Source organism: Eucyclogobius newberryi, unplaced genomic scaffold, assembly GCF_026437365.1.
Source record: "Eucyclogobius newberryi isolate DKJ021-1_F unplaced genomic scaffold, fEucNew1.0.hap1 SCAF_38, whole genome shotgun sequence".
NCBI classification, from domain to species: Eukaryota; Metazoa; Chordata; class Actinopteri; order Gobiiformes; family Gobiidae; genus Eucyclogobius; species Eucyclogobius newberryi.
In genome coordinates, this window is record NW_027316034.1 from 720725 (window position 1) to 739961 (window position 19237).

At 55.5% G+C, this 19237-nt stretch overlaps 1 protein-coding gene across 4 annotated transcripts in view; it reads right to left on the reverse strand.

The window, feature by feature from the left end:
• cdc42bpb (CDC42 binding protein kinase beta (DMPK-like)) overlaps nucleotides 1-19237 on the reverse strand; it is a 116401-nt gene that overhangs the window by 86650 nt on the left and 10514 nt on the right. For all 4 annotated transcript variants that reach the window (XM_072462143.1, XM_072462146.1, XM_072462144.1 and 1 more), the window contains one exon: nucleotides 16879-16974. In XM_072462143.1, the coding sequence (XP_072318244.1) occupies nucleotides 16879-16974 (96 nt within the window). The remainder of the gene's footprint in view (nucleotides 1-16878; nucleotides 16975-19237) is intronic.

Consider the following 19237-nt stretch of genomic DNA (forward strand, 5'->3'; position numbering starts at 1 on the left):
GACAGAGTGAGGAGAGACGAGAGATTGAGGAGGGACGAGAGAGTGAGGAGAGACGAGAGAGTGAGGAGAGACGAGAGAGTGAGGAGAGACGACAGAGTGAGGAGAGATGAGAGAGTGAGGAGAGAGTGAGGAGAGACGAGAGAGTGAGGAGAGACGACAGAGTGAGGAGAGATGAGAGAGTGAGGAGAGACGAGAGAGTGAGGAGAGACGAGCGAGTGAGGAGACGAGAGAGTGAGGAGAGACGAGAGAGTGAGGAGAGACGGGAGAGTGAGGAGAGACGGGAGAGTGAGGAGAGACGGGAGAGTGAAGAGAGACGAGAGAGTGAGGAGAGACGGGAGAGTGAAGAGAGACGGGAGAGTGAGGAGAGACGAGAGTGAGGAGAGACGGGAGAGTGAGGAGAGACGGGAGAGTGAAGAGAGACGAGAGAGTGAGGAGAGACGGGAGAGTGAAGAGAGACGGGAGATTGAGGAGAGACGAGAGAGTGAGGAGAGACGAGCGAGTGAGGAGACGAGAGAGTGAGGAGAGACGAGAGAGTGAGGAGAGACGGGAGAGTGAGGAGAGACGAGAGAGTGAGGAGAGACGGGAGAGTGAGGAGAGACGGGAGAGTGAAGAGAGACGGGAGAGTGAGGAGAGACAAGCGAGTGAGGAGACGAGAGAGTGAGGAGAGACGAGAGAGTGAGGAGAGACGGGAGAGTGAGGAGAGACGAGAGAGTGAGGAGAGACGGGAGAGTGAAGAGAGACGAGAGAGTGAGGAGAGACGGGAGAGTGAAGAGAGACGGGAGAGTGAGGAGAGACGAGAGAGTGAGGAGAGACGAGCGAGTGAGGAGACGAGAGAGTGAGGAGAGACGAGAGAGTGAGGAGAGACGGGAGAGTGAGGAGAGACGAGAGAGTGAGGAGAGACGGGAGAGTGAGGAGAGACGGGAGAGTGAAGAGAGACGGGAGAGTGAGGAGAGACGAGAGAGTGAGGAGAGAGGAGCGAGTGAGGAGACGAGAGAGTGAGGAGAGACGAGAGAGTGAGGAGAGACGGGAGAGTGAGGAGAGACGAGAGAGTGAGGAGGGACGGGAGAGTGAAGAGAGACGGGAGAGTGAGGAGAGACGGGAGAGTGAGGAGAGACGAGAGAGTGAGGAGAGACGAGCGAGTGAGGAGACGAGAGAGTGAGGAGAGACGAGAGAGTGAGGAGAGACAGGAGAGTGAGGAGAGACGAGAGAGTGAGGAGAGACGAGAGAGTGAGGAGAGACGGGAGAGTGAGGAGAGACGGGAGAGTGAAGAGACGAGAGAGTGAGGGGAGACGACAGAGTGAGGGGAGACAAGAGAGTGAGGGGAGACGAGAGTGAGGAGAGACGGGAGAGTGAGGAGAGACGAGAGAGTGAGGGGAGACGAGCGAGTGAGGGGAGACGAGAGAGTGAGGAGAGACGGGAGAGTGAGGAGAGACGAGAGAGTGAGTAGAGACGAGAGAGTGAGGAGAGACGGGAGAGTGAGGAGAGACGAGAGAGTGAGGAGAGAGTGAGGAGAGAGTGAGGAGAGACGAGAGAGTGAGGAGAGACGAGAGAGTGAGGAGAGACGAGAGAGTGAGGAGAAACGAGAGAGTGAGGAGAGACGAGAGAGTGAGGAGAGACGAGAGTGAGGAGAGACGAGAGAGTGAGGAGGGACGAGAGAGTGAGGAGGGACGAGAGAGTGAGGAGAGACGAGAGAGTGAGGAGAGACGACAGAGTGAGGAGAGACGAGAGAGTGAGGAGGGACGAGAGAGTGAAGAGAGTGAGGAGAGACGAGAGTAATGAGTGAGGAGAGACGATAGAGTGAGGAGAGACGACAGAGTGAGGAGAGACGAGAGAGTGAGGAGGGACGAGAGAGTGAAGAGAGAGTGAGGAGAGACGAGAGTGATGAGAGAGTGAGGAGAGACGAGAGAGTGAGGAGAGACGACAGAGTGAGGAGAGATGAGAGAGTGAGGAGAGACGAGAGAGTGAGGAGAGACGACAGAGTGAGGAGAGACGAGAGAGTGAGGAGGGACGAGAGAGTGAAGAGAGTGAGGAGAGACGAGAGTAATGAGTGAGGAGAGACGATAGAGTGAGGAGAGACGACAGAGTGAGGAGAGACGAGAGAGTGAGGAGGGACGAGAGAGTGAGGAGAGACGACAGAGTGAGGAGAGACGAGAGATTGAGGAGGGACGAGAGAGTGAGGAGAGACGAGAGAGTGAGGAGAGACGAGAGAGTGAGGAGAGACGACAGAGTGAGGAGAGATGAGAGAGTGAGGAGAGAGTGAAGAGAGAGTGAGGAGAGACAAGAGAGTGAGGAGAGATGAGAGAGTGAGGAGAGACGGGAGAGTGAGGAGAGACGGGAGAGTGAGGAGAGACGAGAGAGTGAGGAGAGACGGGAGAGTGAGGAGAGACGGGAGAGTGAAGAGACGAGAGAGTGAGGGGAGACGACAGAGTGAGGGGAGACAAGAGAGTGAGGGGAGACGAGAGTGAGGAGAGACGGGAGAGTGAGGAGAGACGAGAGAGTGAGGAGAGACGGGAGAATGAGGAGAGACGAGAGAGTGAGTAGAGACGAGAGAGTGAGGAGAGACGGGAGAGTGAGGAGAGACGAGAGAGTGAGGAGAGACGAGAGAGTGAGGAGAGAGTGAGGAGAGAGTGAGGAGAGACGAGAGAGTGAGGAGAGACGAGAGAGTGAGGAGAGACGAGAGAGTGAGGAGAAACGAGAGAGTGAGGAGAGACGAGAGAGTGAGGAGAGACGAGAGTGAGGAGAGACGAGAGAGTGAGGAGGGACGAGAGAGTGAGGAGGGACGAGAGAGTGAGGAGGGACGAGAGAGTGAGGAGAGACGAGAGAGTGAGGAGAGACGACAGAGTGAGGACGAGAGAGTGAGGAGGGACGAGAGAGTGAAGAGAGTGAGGAGAGACAAGAGTAATGAGTGAGGAGAGACGATAGAGTGAGGAGAGACGACAGAGTGAGGAGAGACGAGAGAGTGAGGAGGGACGAGAGAGTGAAGAGAGAGTGAGGAGAGACGAGAGTGATGAGAGAGTGAGGAGAGACAAGAGAGTGAGGAGAGACGACAGAGTGAGGAGAGATGAGAGAGTGAGGAGAGACGAGCGAGTGAGGAGAGAGTGAGGAGAGACGAGAGAGTGATGGGAGTGAGGAGAGACGAGAGAGTGAGGAGAGACAACAGATTGAGGAGAGACGAAATTGAGGAGGGACGAGAGAGTGAGAAGAGACGAGAGAGTGGGGAGAGACGAGAGAGTGAGGAGAGACGACAGAGTGAGGAGAGACGAGAGATTGAGGAGGGACGAGAGAGTGAGGAGAGACGAGAGAGTGAGGAGAGACGAGAGAGTGAGGAGAGACGACAGAGTGAGGAGAGATGAGAGAGTGAGGAGAGAGTGAGGAGAGACGAGAGAGTGAGGAGAGACGACAGAGTGAGGAGAGATGAGAGAGTGAGGAGAGACGAGAGAGTGAGGAGAGACGAGCGAGTGAGGAGACGAGAGAGTGAGGAGAGACGAGAGAGTGAGGAGAGACGGGAGAGTGAGGAGAGACGGGAGAGTGAGGAGAGACGGGAGAGTGAAGAGAGACGAGAGAGTGAGGAGAGACGGGAGAGTGAAGAGAGACGGGAGAGTGAGGAGAGACGAGAGTGAGGAGAGACGGGAGAGTGAGGAGAGACGGGAGAGTGAAGAGAGACGAGAGAGTGAGGAGAGACGGGAGAGTGAAGAGAGACGGGAGATTGAGGAGAGACGAGAGAGTGAGGAGAGACGAGCGAGTGAGGAGACGAGAGAGTGAGGAGAGACGAGAGAGTGAGGAGAGACGGGAGAGTGAGGAGAGACGAGAGAGTGAGGAGAGACGGGAGAGTGAGGAGAGACGGGAGAGTGAAGAGAGACGGGAGAGTGAGGAGAGACAAGCGAGTGAGGAGACGAGAGAGTGAGGAGAGACGAGAGAGTGAGGAGAGACGGGAGAGTGAGGAGAGACGAGAGAGTGAGGAGAGACGGGAGAGTGAAGAGAGACGAGAGAGTGAGGAGAGACGGGAGAGTGAAGAGAGACGGGAGAGTGAGGAGAGACGAGAGAGTGAGGAGAGACGAGCGAGTGAGGAGACGAGAGAGTGAGGAGAGACGAGAGAGTGAGGAGAGACGGGAGAGTGAGGAGAGACGAGAGAGTGAGGAGAGACGGGAGAGTGAGGAGAGACGGGAGAGTGAAGAGAGACGGGAGAGTGAGGAGAGACGAGAGAGTGAGGAGAGAGGAGCGAGTGAGGAGACGAGAGAGTGAGGAGAGACGAGAGAGTGAGGAGAGACGGGAGAGTGAGGAGAGACGAGAGAGTGAGGAGGGACGGGAGAGTGAAGAGAGACGGGAGAGTGAGGAGAGACGGGAGAGTGAGGAGAGACGAGAGAGTGAGGAGAGACGAGCGAGTGAGGAGACGAGAGAGTGAGGAGAGACGAGAGAGTGAGGAGAGACAGGAGAGTGAGGAGAGACGAGAGAGTGAGGAGAGACGAGAGAGTGAGGAGAGACGGGAGAGTGAGGAGAGACGGGAGAGTGAAGAGACGAGAGAGTGAGGGGAGACGACAGAGTGAGGGGAGACAAGAGAGTGAGGGGAGACGAGAGTGAGGAGAGACGGGAGAGTGAGGAGAGACGAGAGAGTGAGGGGAGACGAGCGAGTGAGGGGAGACGAGAGAGTGAGGAGAGACGGGAGAGTGAGGAGAGACGAGAGAGTGAGTAGAGACGAGAGAGTGAGGAGAGACGGGAGAGTGAGGAGAGACGAGAGAGTGAGGAGAGAGTGAGGAGAGAGTGAGGAGAGACGAGAGAGTGAGGAGAGACGAGAGAGTGAGGAGAGACGAGAGAGTGAGGAGAAACGAGAGAGTGAGGAGAGACGAGAGAGTGAGGAGAGACGAGAGTGAGGAGAGACGAGAGAGTGAGGAGGGACGAGAGAGTGAGGAGGGACGAGAGAGTGAGGAGAGACGAGAGAGTGAGGAGAGACGACAGAGTGAGGAGAGACGAGAGAGTGAGGAAGGACGAGAGAGTGAAGAGAGTGAGGAGAGACGAGAGTAATGAGTGAGGAGAGACGATAGAGTGAGGAGAGACGACAGAGTGAGGAGAGACGAGAGAGTGAGGAGGGACGAGAGAGTGAAGAGAGAGTGAGGAGAGACGAGAGTGATGAGAGAGTGAGGAGAGACGAGAGAGTGAGGAGAGACGACAGAGTGAGGAGAGATGAGAGAGTGAGGAGAGACGAGCGAGTGAGGAGAGAGTGAGGAGAGACGAGAGAGTGATGTGAGTGAGGAGAGACGAGAGAGTGAGGAGAGACAACAGATTGAGGAGAGACGAAATTGAGGAGGGACGAGAGAGTGAGAAGAGACGAGAGAGTGGGGAGAGACGAGAGTAATGAGTGAGGAGAGACGATAGAGTGAGGAGAGACGACAGAGTGAGGAGAGACGAGAGAGTGAGGAGGGACGAGAGAGTGAAGAGAGAGTGAGGAGAGACGAGAGTGATGAGAGAGTGAGGAGAGACGAGAGAGTGAGGAGAGACGACAGAGTGAGGAGAGATGAGAGAGTGAGGAGAGACGAGCGAGTGAGGAGAGAGTGAGGAGAGACGAGAGAGTGATGTGAGTGAGGAGAGACGAGAGAGTGAGGAGAGACAACAGATTGAGGAGAGACGAAATTGAGGAGGGACGAGAGAGTGAGAAGAGACGAGAGAGTGGGGAGAGACGAGAGAGTGAGGAGAGACGACAGAGTGAGGAGAGACGAGAGATTGAGGAGGGACGAGAGAGTGAGGAGAGACGAGAGAGTGAGGAGAGACGAGAGAGTGAGGAGAGACGACAGAGTGAGGAGAGATGAGAGAGTGAGGAGAGAGTGAAGAGAGAGTGAGGAGAGACGAGAGAGTGAGGAGAGATGAGAGAGTGAGGAGAGACGAGAGAGTGAGGAGAGAGTGAGGAGAGACGAGAGAGTGATGTGAGTGAGGAGAGACGAGAGAGTGAGGAGAGACAACAGATTGAGGAGAGACGAGATTGAGGAGGGACGAGAGAGTGAGAAGAGACGAGAGAGTGGGGAGAGACGAGAGAGTGAGGAGAGACGAGAGAGTGAGGAGAGACGAGAGTGAGGAGAGACGACAGAGTGAGGAGAGATGAGAGAGTGAGGAGAGAGTGAAGAGAAAGTGAGGAGAGACGAGAGAGTGAGGAGAGACGACAGAGTGAGGAGAGATGAGAGAGTGAGGAGAGAGTGAAGAGAGAGTGAGGAGAGACGAAAGAGTGAGGAGAGACGACAGAGTGAGGAGAGATGAGAGAGTGAGGAGGGACGAGAGAGTGAGGAGAGAGTGAGGAGAGATGAGAGAGTGATGTGAGTGAGGAGAGACGAGAGAGTGAGGAGAGACAACAGATTGAGGAGAGACGAGATTGAGGAGAGACGAGAGAGTGAGAAGATACGAGAGAGTGGGGAGAGACGAGAGAGTGAGGAGAGACGACAGAGTGAGGAGAGACGAGAGAGTGAGGAGGGACGAGAGAGTGAGGAGAGACGGGAGAGTGAGGAGAGACGGGAGAGTGAAGAGAGACGAGAGAGTGAGGAGAGACGGGAGAGTGAAGAGAGACGGGAGAGTGAGGAGAGACGAGAGAGTGAGGAGAGACGGGAGAGTGAAGAGAGACGAGAGAGTGAGGAGAGACGGGAGAGTGAGGAGAGACGGGAGAGTGAAGAGAGACGAGAGAGTGAGGAGAGACGGGAGAGTGAAGAGAGACGGGAGAGTGAGGAGAGACGAGAGAGTGAGGAGAGACGAGAGAGTGAGGAGAGACGGGAGAGTGAGGAGAGACGGGAGAGTGAAGAGAGACGGGAGAGTGAGGAGAGACGAGAGAGTGAGGAGAGACGAGCGAGTGAGGAGACGAGAGAGTGAGGAGAGACGAGAGAGTGAGGAGAGACGGGAGAGTGAGGAGAGACGAGAGTGAGGAGGGACGGGAGAGTGAAGAGAGACGGGAGAGTGAGGAGAGACGGGAGAGTGAGGAGAGACGAGAGAGTGAGGAGAGACGAGCGAGTGAGGAGACGAGAGAGTGAGGAGAGACGAGAGAGTGAGGAGAGACAGGAGAGTGAGGAGAGACGAGAGAGTGAGGAGAGACGGGAGAGTGAGGAGAGACGAAAGAGTGAGGAGAGACGAGCGAGTGAGGAGACGAGAGAGTGAGGAGAGACGAGAGAGTGAGGAGAGACGGGAGAGTGAGGAGAGACGAGAGAGTGAGGAGACGGGAGAGTGAGGAGAGACGGGAGAGTGAGGAGAGACGAGAGAGTGAGGAGAGACGGGAGAGTGAGGAGAGACGGGAGAGTGAAGAGACGAGAGAGTGAGGGGAGACGACAGAGTGAGGGGAGACAAGAGAGTGAGGGGAGACGAGAGTGAGGAGAGACGGGAGAGTGAGGAGAGACGAGAGAGTGAGGGGAGACGAGCGAGTGAGGGGAGACGAGAGAGTGAGGAGAGACGGGAGAGTGAGGAGAGACGAGAGAGTGAGTAGAGACGAGAGAGTGAGGAGAGACGGGAGAGTGAGGAGAGACGAGAGAGTGAGGAGAGACGAGAGAGTGAGGAGAGAGTGAGGAGAGAGTGAGGAGAGACGAGAGAGTGAGGAGAGACGAGAGAGTGAGGAGAGACGACAGAGTGAGGAGAGACGAGAGAGTGAGGAGGGACGAGAGAGTGAAGAGAGTGAGGAGAGACGAGAGTAATGAGTGAGGAGAGACGATAGAGTGAGGAGAGACGACAGAGTGAGGAGAGACGAGAGAGTGAGGAGGGACGAGAGAGTGAAGAGAGAGTGAGGAGAGACGAGAGTGATGAGAGAGTGAGGAGAGACGAGAGAGTGAGGAGAGACGACAGAGTGAGGAGAGATGAGAGAGTGAGGAGAGACGAGCGAGTGAGGAGAGAGTGAGGAGAGACGAGAGAGTGATGTGAGTGAGGAGAGACGAGAGAGTGAGGAGAGACAACAGATTGAGGAGAGACGAAATTGAGGAGGGACGAGAGAGTGAGAAGAGACGAGAGAGTGGGGAGAGACGAGAGAGTGAGGAGAGACGACAGAGTGAGGAGAGACGAGAGATTGAGGAGGGACGAGAGAGTGAGGAGAGACGAGAGAGTGAGGAGAGACGAGAGAGTGAGGAGAGACGACAGAGTGAGGAGAGATGAGAGAGTGAGGAGAGAGTGAAGAGAGAGTGAGGAGAGACGAGAGAGTGAGGAGAGATGAGAGAGTGAGGAGAGACGAGAGAGTGAGGAGAGAGTGAGGAGAGACGAGAGAGTGAGGAGAGACGGGAGAGTGAGGAGAGACGGGAGAGTGAAGAGAGACGGGAGAGTGAGGAGAGACGAGAGAGTGAGGAGAGACGAGCGAGTGAGGAGACGAGAGAGTGAGGAGAGACGAGAGAGTGAGGAGAGACGGGAGAGTGAGGAGAGACGAGAGTGAGGAGGGACGGGAGAGTGAAGAGAGACGGGAGAGTGAGGAGAGACGGGAGAGTGAGGAGAGACGAGAGAGTGAGGAGAGACGAGCGAGTGAGGAGACGAGAGAGTGAGGAGAGACGAGAGAGTGAGGAGAGACAGGAGAGTGAGGAGAGACGAGAGAGTGAGGAGAGACGGGAGAGTGAGGAGAGACGAAAGAGTGAGGAGAGACGAGCGAGTGAGGAGACGAGAGAGTGAGGAGAGACGAGAGAGTGAGGAGAGACGGGAGAGTGAGGAGAGACGAGAGAGTGAGGAGAGACGGGAGAGTGAGGAGAGACGGGAGAGTGAGGAGAGACGAGAGAGTGAGGAGAGACGGGAGAGTGAGGAGAGACGGGAGAGTGAAGAGACGAGAGAGTGAGGGGAGACGACAGAGTGAGGGGAGACAAGAGAGTGAGGGGAGACGAGAGTGAGGAGAGACGGGAGAGTGAGGAGAGACGAGAGAGTGAGGGGAGACGAGCGAGTGAGGGGAGACGAGAGAGTGAGGAGAGACGGGAGAGTGAGGAGAGACGAGAGAGTGAGTAGAGACGAGAGAGTGAGGAGAGACGGGAGAGTGAGGAGAGACGAGAGAGTGAGGAGAGACGAGAGAGTGAGGAGAGAGTGAGGAGAGAGTGAGGAGAGACGAGAGAGTGAGGAGAGACGAGAGAGTGAGGAGAGACGACAGAGTGAGGAGAGACGAGAGAGTGAGGAGGGACGAGAGAGTGAAGAGAGTGAGGAGAGACGAGAGTAATGAGTGAGGAGAGACGATAGAGTGAGGAGAGACGACAGAGTGAGGAGAGACGAGAGAGTGAGGAGAGACGAGAGAGTGAGGAGAGACAGGAGAGTGAGGAGAGACGAGAGAGTGAGGAGAGACGAGAGAGTGAGGAGAGACGGGAGAGTGAGGAGAGACGGGAGAGTGAAGAGACGAGAGAGTGAGGGGAGACGACAGAGTGAGGGGAGACAAGAGAGTGAGGGGAGACGAGAGTGAGGAGAGACGGGAGAGTGAGGAGAGACGAGAGAGTGAGGGGAGACGAGCGAGTGAGGGGAGACGAGAGAGTGAGGAGAGACGGGAGAGTGAGGAGAGACGAGAGAGTGAGTAGAGACGAGAGAGTGAGGAGAGACGGGAGAGTGAGGAGAGACGAGAGAGTGAGGAGAGAGTGAGGAGAGAGTGAGGAGAGACGAGAGAGTGAGGAGAGACGAGAGAGTGAGGAGAGACGAGAGAGTGAGGAGAAACGAGAGAGTGAGGAGAGACGAGAGAGTGAGGAGAGACGAGAGTGAGGAGAGACGAGAGAGTGAGGAGGGACGAGAGAGTGAGGAGGGACGAGAGAGTGAGGAGAGACGAGAGAGTGAGGAGAGACGACAGAGTGAGGAGAGACGAGAGAGTGAGGAAGGACGAGAGAGTGAAGAGAGTGAGGAGAGACGAGAGTAATGAGTGAGGAGAGACGATAGAGTGAGGAGAGACGACAGAGTGAGGAGAGACGAGAGAGTGAGGAGGGACGAGAGAGTGAAGAGAGAGTGAGGAGAGACGAGAGTGATGAGAGAGTGAGGAGAGACGAGAGAGTGAGGAGAGACGACAGAGTGAGGAGAGATGAGAGAGTGAGGAGAGACGAGCGAGTGAGGAGAGAGTGAGGAGAGACGAGAGAGTGATGTGAGTGAGGAGAGACGAGAGAGTGAGGAGAGACAACAGATTGAGGAGAGACGAAATTGAGGAGGGACGAGAGAGTGAGAAGAGACGAGAGAGTGGGGAGAGACGAGAGTAATGAGTGAGGAGAGACGATAGAGTGAGGAGAGACGACAGAGTGAGGAGAGACGAGAGAGTGAGGAGGGACGAGAGAGTGAAGAGAGAGTGAGGAGAGACGAGAGTGATGAGAGAGTGAGGAGAGACGAGAGAGTGAGGAGAGACGACAGAGTGAGGAGAGATGAGAGAGTGAGGAGAGACGAGCGAGTGAGGAGAGAGTGAGGAGAGACGAGAGAGTGATGTGAGTGAGGAGAGACGAGAGAGTGAGGAGAGACAACAGATTGAGGAGAGACGAAATTGAGGAGGGACGAGAGAGTGAGAAGAGACGAGAGAGTGGGGAGAGACGAGAGAGTGAGGAGAGACGACAGAGTGAGGAGAGACGAGAGATTGAGGAGGGACGAGAGAGTGAGGAGAGACGAGAGAGTGAGGAGAGACGAGAGAGTGAGGAGAGACGACAGAGTGAGGAGAGATGAGAGAGTGAGGAGAGAGTGAAGAGAGAGTGAGGAGAGACGAGAGAGTGAGGAGAGATGAGAGAGTGAGGAGAGACGAGAGAGTGAGGAGAGAGTGAGGAGAGACGAGAGAGTGATGTGAGTGAGGAGAGACGAGAGAGTGAGGAGAGACAACAGATTGAGGAGAGACGAGATTGAGGAGGGACGAGAGAGTGAGAAGAGACGAGAGAGTGGGGAGAGACGAGAGAGTGAGGAGAGACGAGAGAGTGAGGAGAGACGAGAGTGAGGAGAGACGACAGAGTGAGGAGAGATGAGAGAGTGAGGAGAGAGTGAAGAGAAAGTGAGGAGAGACGAGAGAGTGAGGAGAGACGACAGAGTGAGGAGAGATGAGAGAGTGAGGAGAGAGTGAAGAGAGAGTGAGGAGAGACGAAAGAGTGAGGAGAGACGACAGAGTGAGGAGAGATGAGAGAGTGAGGAGGGACGAGAGAGTGAGGAGAGAGTGAGGAGAGATGAGAGAGTGATGTGAGTGAGGAGAGACGAGAGAGTGAGGAGAGACAACAGATTGAGGAGAGACGAGATTGAGGAGAGACGAGAGAGTGAGAAGATACGAGAGAGTGGGGAGAGACGAGAGAGTGAGGAGAGACGACAGAGTGAGGAGAGACGAGAGAGTGAGGAGGGACGAGAGAGTGAGGAGAGACGGGAGAGTGAGGAGAGACGGGAGAGTGAAGAGAGACGAGAGAGTGAGGAGAGACGGGAGAGTGAAGAGAGACGGGAGAGTGAGGAGAGACGAGAGAGTGAGGAGAGACGGGAGAGTGAAGAGAGACGAGAGAGTGAGGAGAGACGGGAGAGTGAGGAGAGACGGGAGAGTGAAGAGAGACGAGAGAGTGAGGAGAGACGGGAGAGTGAAGAGAGACGGGAGAGTGAGGAGAGACGAGAGAGTGAGGAGAGACGAGAGAGTGAGGAGAGACGGGAGAGTGAGGAGAGACGGGAGAGTGAAGAGAGACGGGAGAGTGAGGAGAGACGAGAGAGTGAGGAGAGACGAGCGAGTGAGGAGACGAGAGAGTGAGGAGAGACGAGAGAGTGAGGAGAGACGGGAGAGTGAGGAGAGACGAGAGTGAGGAGGGACGGGAGAGTGAAGAGAGACGGGAGAGTGAGGAGAGACGGGAGAGTGAGGAGAGACGAGAGAGTGAGGAGAGACGAGCGAGTGAGGAGACGAGAGAGTGAGGAGAGACGAGAGAGTGAGGAGAGACAGGAGAGTGAGGAGAGACGAGAGAGTGAGGAGAGACGGGAGAGTGAGGAGAGACGAAAGAGTGAGGAGAGACGAGCGAGTGAGGAGACGAGAGAGTGAGGAGAGACGAGAGAGTGAGGAGAGACGGGAGAGTGAGGAGAGACGAGAGAGTGAGGAGACGGGAGAGTGAGGAGAGACGGGAGAGTGAGGAGAGACGAGAGAGTGAGGAGAGACGGGAGAGTGAGGAGAGACGGGAGAGTGAAGAGACGAGAGAGTGAGGGGAGACGACAGAGTGAGGGGAGACAAGAGAGTGAGGGGAGACGAGAGTGAGGAGAGACGGGAGAGTGAGGAGAGACGAGAGAGTGAGGGGAGACGAGCGAGTGAGGGGAGACGAGAGAGTGAGGAGAGACGGGAGAGTGAGGAGAGACGAGAGAGTGAGTAGAGACGAGAGAGTGAGGAGAGACGGGAGAGTGAGGAGAGACGAGAGAGTGAGGAGAGACGAGAGAGTGAGGAGAGAGTGAGGAGAGAGTGAGGAGAGACGAGAGAGTGAGGAGAGACGAGAGAGTGAGGAGAGACGACAGAGTGAGGAGAGACGAGAGAGTGAGGAGGGACGAGAGAGTGAAGAGAGTGAGGAGAGACGAGAGTAATGAGTGAGGAGAGACGATAGAGTGAGGAGAGACGACAGAGTGAGGAGAGACGAGAGAGTGAGGAGGGACGAGAGAGTGAAGAGAGAGTGAGGAGAGACGAGAGTGATGAGAGAGTGAGGAGAGACGAGAGAGTGAGGAGAGACGACAGAGTGAGGAGAGATGAGAGAGTGAGGAGAGACGAGCGAGTGAGGAGAGAGTGAGGAGAGACGAGAGAGTGATGTGAGTGAGGAGAGACGAGAGAGTGAGGAGAGACAACAGATTGAGGAGAGACGAAATTGAGGAGGGACGAGAGAGTGAGAAGAGACGAGAGAGTGGGGAGAGACGAGAGAGTGAGGAGAGACGACAGAGTGAGGAGAGACGAGAGATTGAGGAGGGACGAGAGAGTGAGGAGAGACGAGAGAGTGAGGAGAGACGAGAGAGTGAGGAGAGACGACAGAGTGAGGAGAGATGAGAGAGTGAGGAGAGAGTGAAGAGAGAGTGAGGAGAGACGAGAGAGTGAGGAGAGATGAGAGAGTGAGGAGAGACGAGAGAGTGAGGAGAGAGTGAGGAGAGACGAGAGAGTGAGGAGAGACGGGAGAGTGAGGAGAGACGGGAGAGTGAAGAGAGACGGGAGAGTGAGGAGAGACGAGAGAGTGAGGAGAGACGAGCGAGTGAGGAGACGAGAGAGTGAGGAGAGACGAGAGAGTGAGGAGAGACGGGAGAGTGAGGAGAGACGAGAGTGAGGAGGGACGGGAGAGTGAAGAGAGACGGGAGAGTGAGGAGAGACGGGAGAGTGAGGAGAGACGAGAGAGTGAGGAGAGACGAGCGAGTGAGGAGACGAGAGAGTGAGGAGAGACGAGAGAGTGAGGAGAGACAGGAGAGTGAGGAGAGACGAGAGAGTGAGGAGAGACGGGAGAGTGAGGAGAGACGAAAGAGTGAGGAGAGACGAGCGAGTGAGGAGACGAGAGAGTGAGGAGAGACGAGAGAGTGAGGAGAGACGGGAGAGTGAGGAGAGACGAGAGAGTGAGGAGAGACGGGAGAGTGAGGAGAGACGGGAGAGTGAGGAGAGACGAGAGAGTGAGGAGAGACGGGAGAGTGAGGAGAGACGGGAGAGTGAAGAGACGAGAGAGTGAGGGGAGACGACAGAGTGAGGGGAGACAAGAGAGTGAGGGGAGACGAGAGTGAGGAGAGACGGGAGAGTGAGGAGAGACGAGAGAGTGAGGGGAGACGAGCGAGTGAGGGGAGACGAGAGAGTGAGGAGAGACGGGAGAGTGAGGAGAGACGAGAGAGTGAGTAGAGACGAGAGAGTGAGGAGAGACGGGAGAGTGAGGAGAGACGAGAGAGTGAGGAGAGACGAGAGAGTGAGGAGAGAGTGAGGAGAGAGTGAGGAGAGACGAGAGAGTGAGGAGAGACGAGAGAGTGAGGAGAGACGACAGAGTGAGGAGAGACGAGAGAGTGAGGAGGGACGAGAGAGTGAAGAGAGTGAGGAGAGACGAGAGTAATGAGTGAGGAGAGACGATAGAGTGAGGAGAGACGACAGAGTGAGGAGAGACGAGAGAGTGAGGAGGGACGAGAGAGTGAAGAGAGAGTGAGGAGAGACGAGAGTGATGAGAGAGTGAGGAGAGACGAGAGAGTGAGGAGAGACGACAGAGTGAGGAGAGATGAGAGAGTGAGGAGAGACGAGCGAGTGAGGAGAGAGTGAGGAGAGACGAGAGAGTGATGTGAGTGAGGAGAGACGAGAGAGTGAGGAGAGACAACAGATTGAGGAGAGACGAAATTGAGGAGGGACGAGAGAGTGAGGAGAGACGAGAGAGTGAGGAGAGACGAGAGAGTGAGGAGAGACGACAGAGTGAGGAGAGATGAGAGAGTGAGGAGAGAGTGAAGAGAGAGTGAGGAGAGACGAGAGAGTGAGGAGAGACGACAGAGTGAGGAGAGATGAGAGAGTGAGGAGAGACGAGAGAGTGAGGAGAGAGTGAGGAGAGACGAGAGAGTGATGTGAGTGAGGAGAGATGAGAGAGTGAGGAGAGACAACAGATTGAGGAGAGACGAGATTGAGGAGGGACGAGAGAGTGAGAAGAGACGAGAGAGTGGGGAGAGACGAGAGAGTGAGGAGAGACGAGAGAGTGAGGAGAGACGAGAGTGAGGAGAGACGACAGAGTGAGGAGAGATGAGAGAGTGAGGAGAGAGTGAAGAGAAAGTGAGGAGAGACGAGAGAGTGAGGAGAGACGACAGAGTGAGGAGAGATGAGAGAGTGAGGAGAGAGTGAAGAGAGAGTGAGGAGAGAGTGAGGAGAGACGACAGAGTGAGGAGAGATGAGAGAGTGAGGAGGGACGAGAGAGTGAGGAGAGAGTGAGGAGAGACGAGAGAGTGATGTGAGTGAGGAGAGACGAGAGAGTGAGGAGAGACGAGAGAGTGAGGAGGGACGAGAGAGTGAGGAGAGACGAGAGAGTGAGGAGAGACGAGAGAGTGAGGAGGGACGAGAGAGTGAGGAGAGACGAGAGAGTGAGGAGAGACGAGAGAGTGAGAAGAGACGAGAGAGTGGGGAGAGACGAGAGAGTGAGGAGAGACGACAGAGTGAGGAGAGACGAGAGAGTGAGGAGAGACAAGAGAGTGAGGAGGGACGAGAGAGTGAGGAGAGACGAGAGAGTGAGGAGAGACGAGAGAGTGAGGAGAAACGAGAGAGTGAGGAGAGACGAGAGAGTGAGGAGAGACGAGAGAGTGAGGAGGGACGAGAGAGTGAGGAGGGACGACAGAGTGAGGAGAGACGAGAGAGTGAGGAGAGACGACAGAGTGAGGAGAGATGAGAGAGTGAGGAGAGAGTGAAGAGAGAGTGAGGAGAGAGTGAGGAGAGACGACAGAGTGAGGAGAGATGAGAGAGTGAGGAGGGACGAGAGAGTGAGGAGAGAGTGAGGAGAGACGAGAGAGTGATGTGAGTGAGGAGAGACGAGAGAGTGAGGAGAGACGAGAGAGTGAGGAGGGACGAGAGAGTGAGGAGAGACGAGAGAGTGAGGAGAGACGAGAGAGTGAGGAGGGACGAGAGAGTGAGGAGAGACGAGAGAGTGAGGAGAGACGAGAGAGTGAGAAGAGACGAGAGAGTGGGGAGAGACGAGAGAGTGAGGAGAGACGACAGAGTGAGGAGAGACGAGAGAGTGAGGAGAGACAAGAGAGTGAGGAGGGACGAGAGAGTGAGGAGAGACGAGAGAGTGAGGAGAGACGAGAGAGTGAGGAGAAACGAGAGAGTGAGGAGAGACGAGAGAGTGAGGAGAGACGAGAGAGTGAGGAGGGACGAGAGAGTGAGGAGGGACGACAGAGTGAGGAGAGACGAGAATGAGTACACAGTTGCAGTAGTACTAGTCACAGTTGCAGTAGTACTAGTCACAGTTGCAGTAGTACTAGTCACAGTTGCAGTAGTACTAATCACAGTTGCAGTAGTACTAATCACAGTTGCAGTAGTACTAGTCAGTTGCACTAGTACTAGTCAGTTGCACTAGTACTAGTCAGTTGCAGTAGTACTAGTCACAGTTGCAGTAGTACTAGTCACAGTTGCAGTAGTACAAATCACAGTTGCAGTAGTACTAGTCAGTTGCAGTAGTACTAGTCACAGTTGCAGTAGTACTAGTCACAGTTGGAGTAGTACTAGTCAGTTGCACTAGTACTAGTCAGTTGCAGTAGTACTAATCACAGTTGCAGTAGTACTAGTCACAGTTGCGGTAGTACTAGTCACAGTTGCAGTAGTACTAGTCAGTTGCACTAGTACTAGTCAGTTGCAGTAGTACTAGTCACAGTTGCAGTAGTACTAGTCAGTTGCACTAGTACTTGTCAGCTGCAGTAGTACTAGTCACAGTTGCAGTAGTACTAGTCACAGTTGCACTAGTATTAGTCAGTTGCAGTAGTACTAGTCACAGTTGCAGTAGTACTAATCACAGTTGCAGTAGTACTAGTCACAGTTGCAGTAGTACTAGTCAGTTGCAGTAGTACTAGTCACAGTTGCAGTAGTACTAGTCAGTTGCAGTAGTACTAGTCACAGTTGCAGTAGTACTAGTCACAGTTGCAGTAGTACTAGTCAGTTGCAGTCGTACTAGTCACAGTTGCAGTAGTACTAGTCAGTTGCAGTCGTACTAATCACAGTTGCAGTAGTACTAGTCAGTTGCAGTAGTACTAGTCACAGTTGCAGTAGTACTAGTCACAGTTGCAGTAGTACTAGTCAGTTGCAGGAGTACTAGTCACAGTTGCAGTAGTACTATTCAGTTGCAGTAGTACTAGTCACAGTTGCAGTAGTAATAATCACAGTTGCAGTAGTACTAGTCAGTTGCAGTAGTACTAGTCACAGTTGCAGTAGTACTAGTCACAGTTGCAGTAGTACTAGTCAGTTGCAGTAGTACTAGTCAGTTGCAGTAGTACTAGTCAGTTGCAGTAGTACTAGTCAGTTGCAGTAGTACTAGTCAGTTGCAGTACCAGGTAGTTGTCGTCCTGGAAGGCGTAGTGCAGAGCCGTGATCCACTGAGAATCTCCTTTCACCAGAACATCTCGCTCCTCTTTGAAACACGCCGTCTTTAAAAACAGGAAAAGTACTTTTACACACATACAAGTTCTACTTGTATACTTCAAACTGCATGACAACTACTTTACATGCAACACACAAATACTTCTACTATAAGTACTTTTACTGGTAGAAGAAGTAGTAGCTGTCACTGTCAAATGTATTTCTAAAGCACAGTTCAGACCCCAGAGGGTTCCACCCCGACTCAAGCCCAAAGCAGAACAGAGGAGTTCACAATCGTTCTACGCAGCGCTCTAAACAGGGTTCTAAACAGGGTTCTAAACAGGGTTCTAAACAGGGTTCTACAGAGTTTTATTTATTTTTATTAATTCAAAATCCCACTTTATGATCTTTTTTCAGAGGGGAGGAGCCTATTGTACTTGTTTTAGTGGGCGGGGAAATGGGAGAACCTGCAGGAAACCTACACAGACACGGAGAGAACATTCAAACTCCACAGAACAGCCCCACGCCACTCGCCACACGCCACACACACGCCACTCGCCACACACACGCCACACACACGCCACTCGCCACACACACGCCACACACACGCCACTCGCCACACACACGCCACACACACGCCACACACACGCCACTCGCCACACAAACGCCACTCGCCGCACACACGCCGCACACACGCCACACACACGCCACACACACGCCACACACACGCCACTCGCCGCACACACGCCACACACACGCCACTCGCCACACACGCAACTCGCCACACACACGCCACTCGCCACACACGCCACTCGCCACACACACGCCACACACACGCCACTCGCCACACACACGCCACTCGTCACACACACGCCACTTGCCACACACACGCCACTCGCCACACACACGCCACTCGCCACACGCCACACACACGCCACTCGCCACACACACGCCACTCGTCACACACATGCCACACACACGTCACACGCCACACACACGCCACTCGTCACACACACGCCACTCGCCACACACACGCCACTCGCCACACACACGCCACTCGCCACACACACGCCACTCGCCACACGCCACACACACGCCACTCGCCACACACACGCCACTCGCCACACACGCCACTCGCCACACGCCACACACACGCCACTCGCCACACACACGCCACTCGTCACACACACGCCACACGCCACACACACGCCACTCGTCACACACACGCCACTCGTCACACACACGCCACACACACGCCACACGCCACACACACGCCACTCGCCACACACGCCACTCGCCACACACACGCCACTTGCCACACACACGCCACTCGCCACACACACGCCACTCGCCACTCGCCACACACACGCCACTCGTCACACACACGCCACACACACGTCACACGCCACACACACGCCACTCGTCACACACACGCCACTCGCCACACACACGCCACTCGCCACACACACGCCACTCGCCACACACACGCCACTCGTCACACACACGCCACACACACGCCACACGCCACACACACGCCACTCGTCACACACACGCCACTCGTCACACACACGCCACACACACGCCACACGCCACACGCCACACACACGCCACTCGCCACACACGCCACTCGCCACACACACGCCACACACACGCCACTCGCCACACACACGCCACTCGTCACACACACGCCACTCGTCACACACACGCCACACACACGCCACACGCCACACACACGCCACTCGCCACACACGCCACTCGCCACACACACGCCACACACACGCCACTCGCCACACACACGCCACTCGTCACACACACGCCACTTGCCACACACACGCCACTCGCCACACACACGCCACTCGCCACACGCCACACACACGCCACACACACGCCACTCGTCACACACACGCCACACACACGTCACACGTCACACACACGCCACTCGTCACACACACGCCACTCGCCACACACACGCCACTCGCCACACACACGCCACTCGCCACACGCCACACACACGCCACACACACGCCACTCGCCACACACACGCCACTCGCCACACGCCACACACACGCCACTCGTCACACACACGCCACACACACGCCACTCGCCACACGCCACACACACGCCACTTGCCACACACACGCCACTCGCCACACACACGCCACTCGTCACACACACGCCACACACACGTCACACGCCACACACACGCCACTCGTCACACACACGCCACTCGCCACACACACGCCACTCGCCACACACACGCCACTCGCCACACACACGCCACTCGTCACACACACGCCACACACACGCCACACGCCACACACACGCCACTCG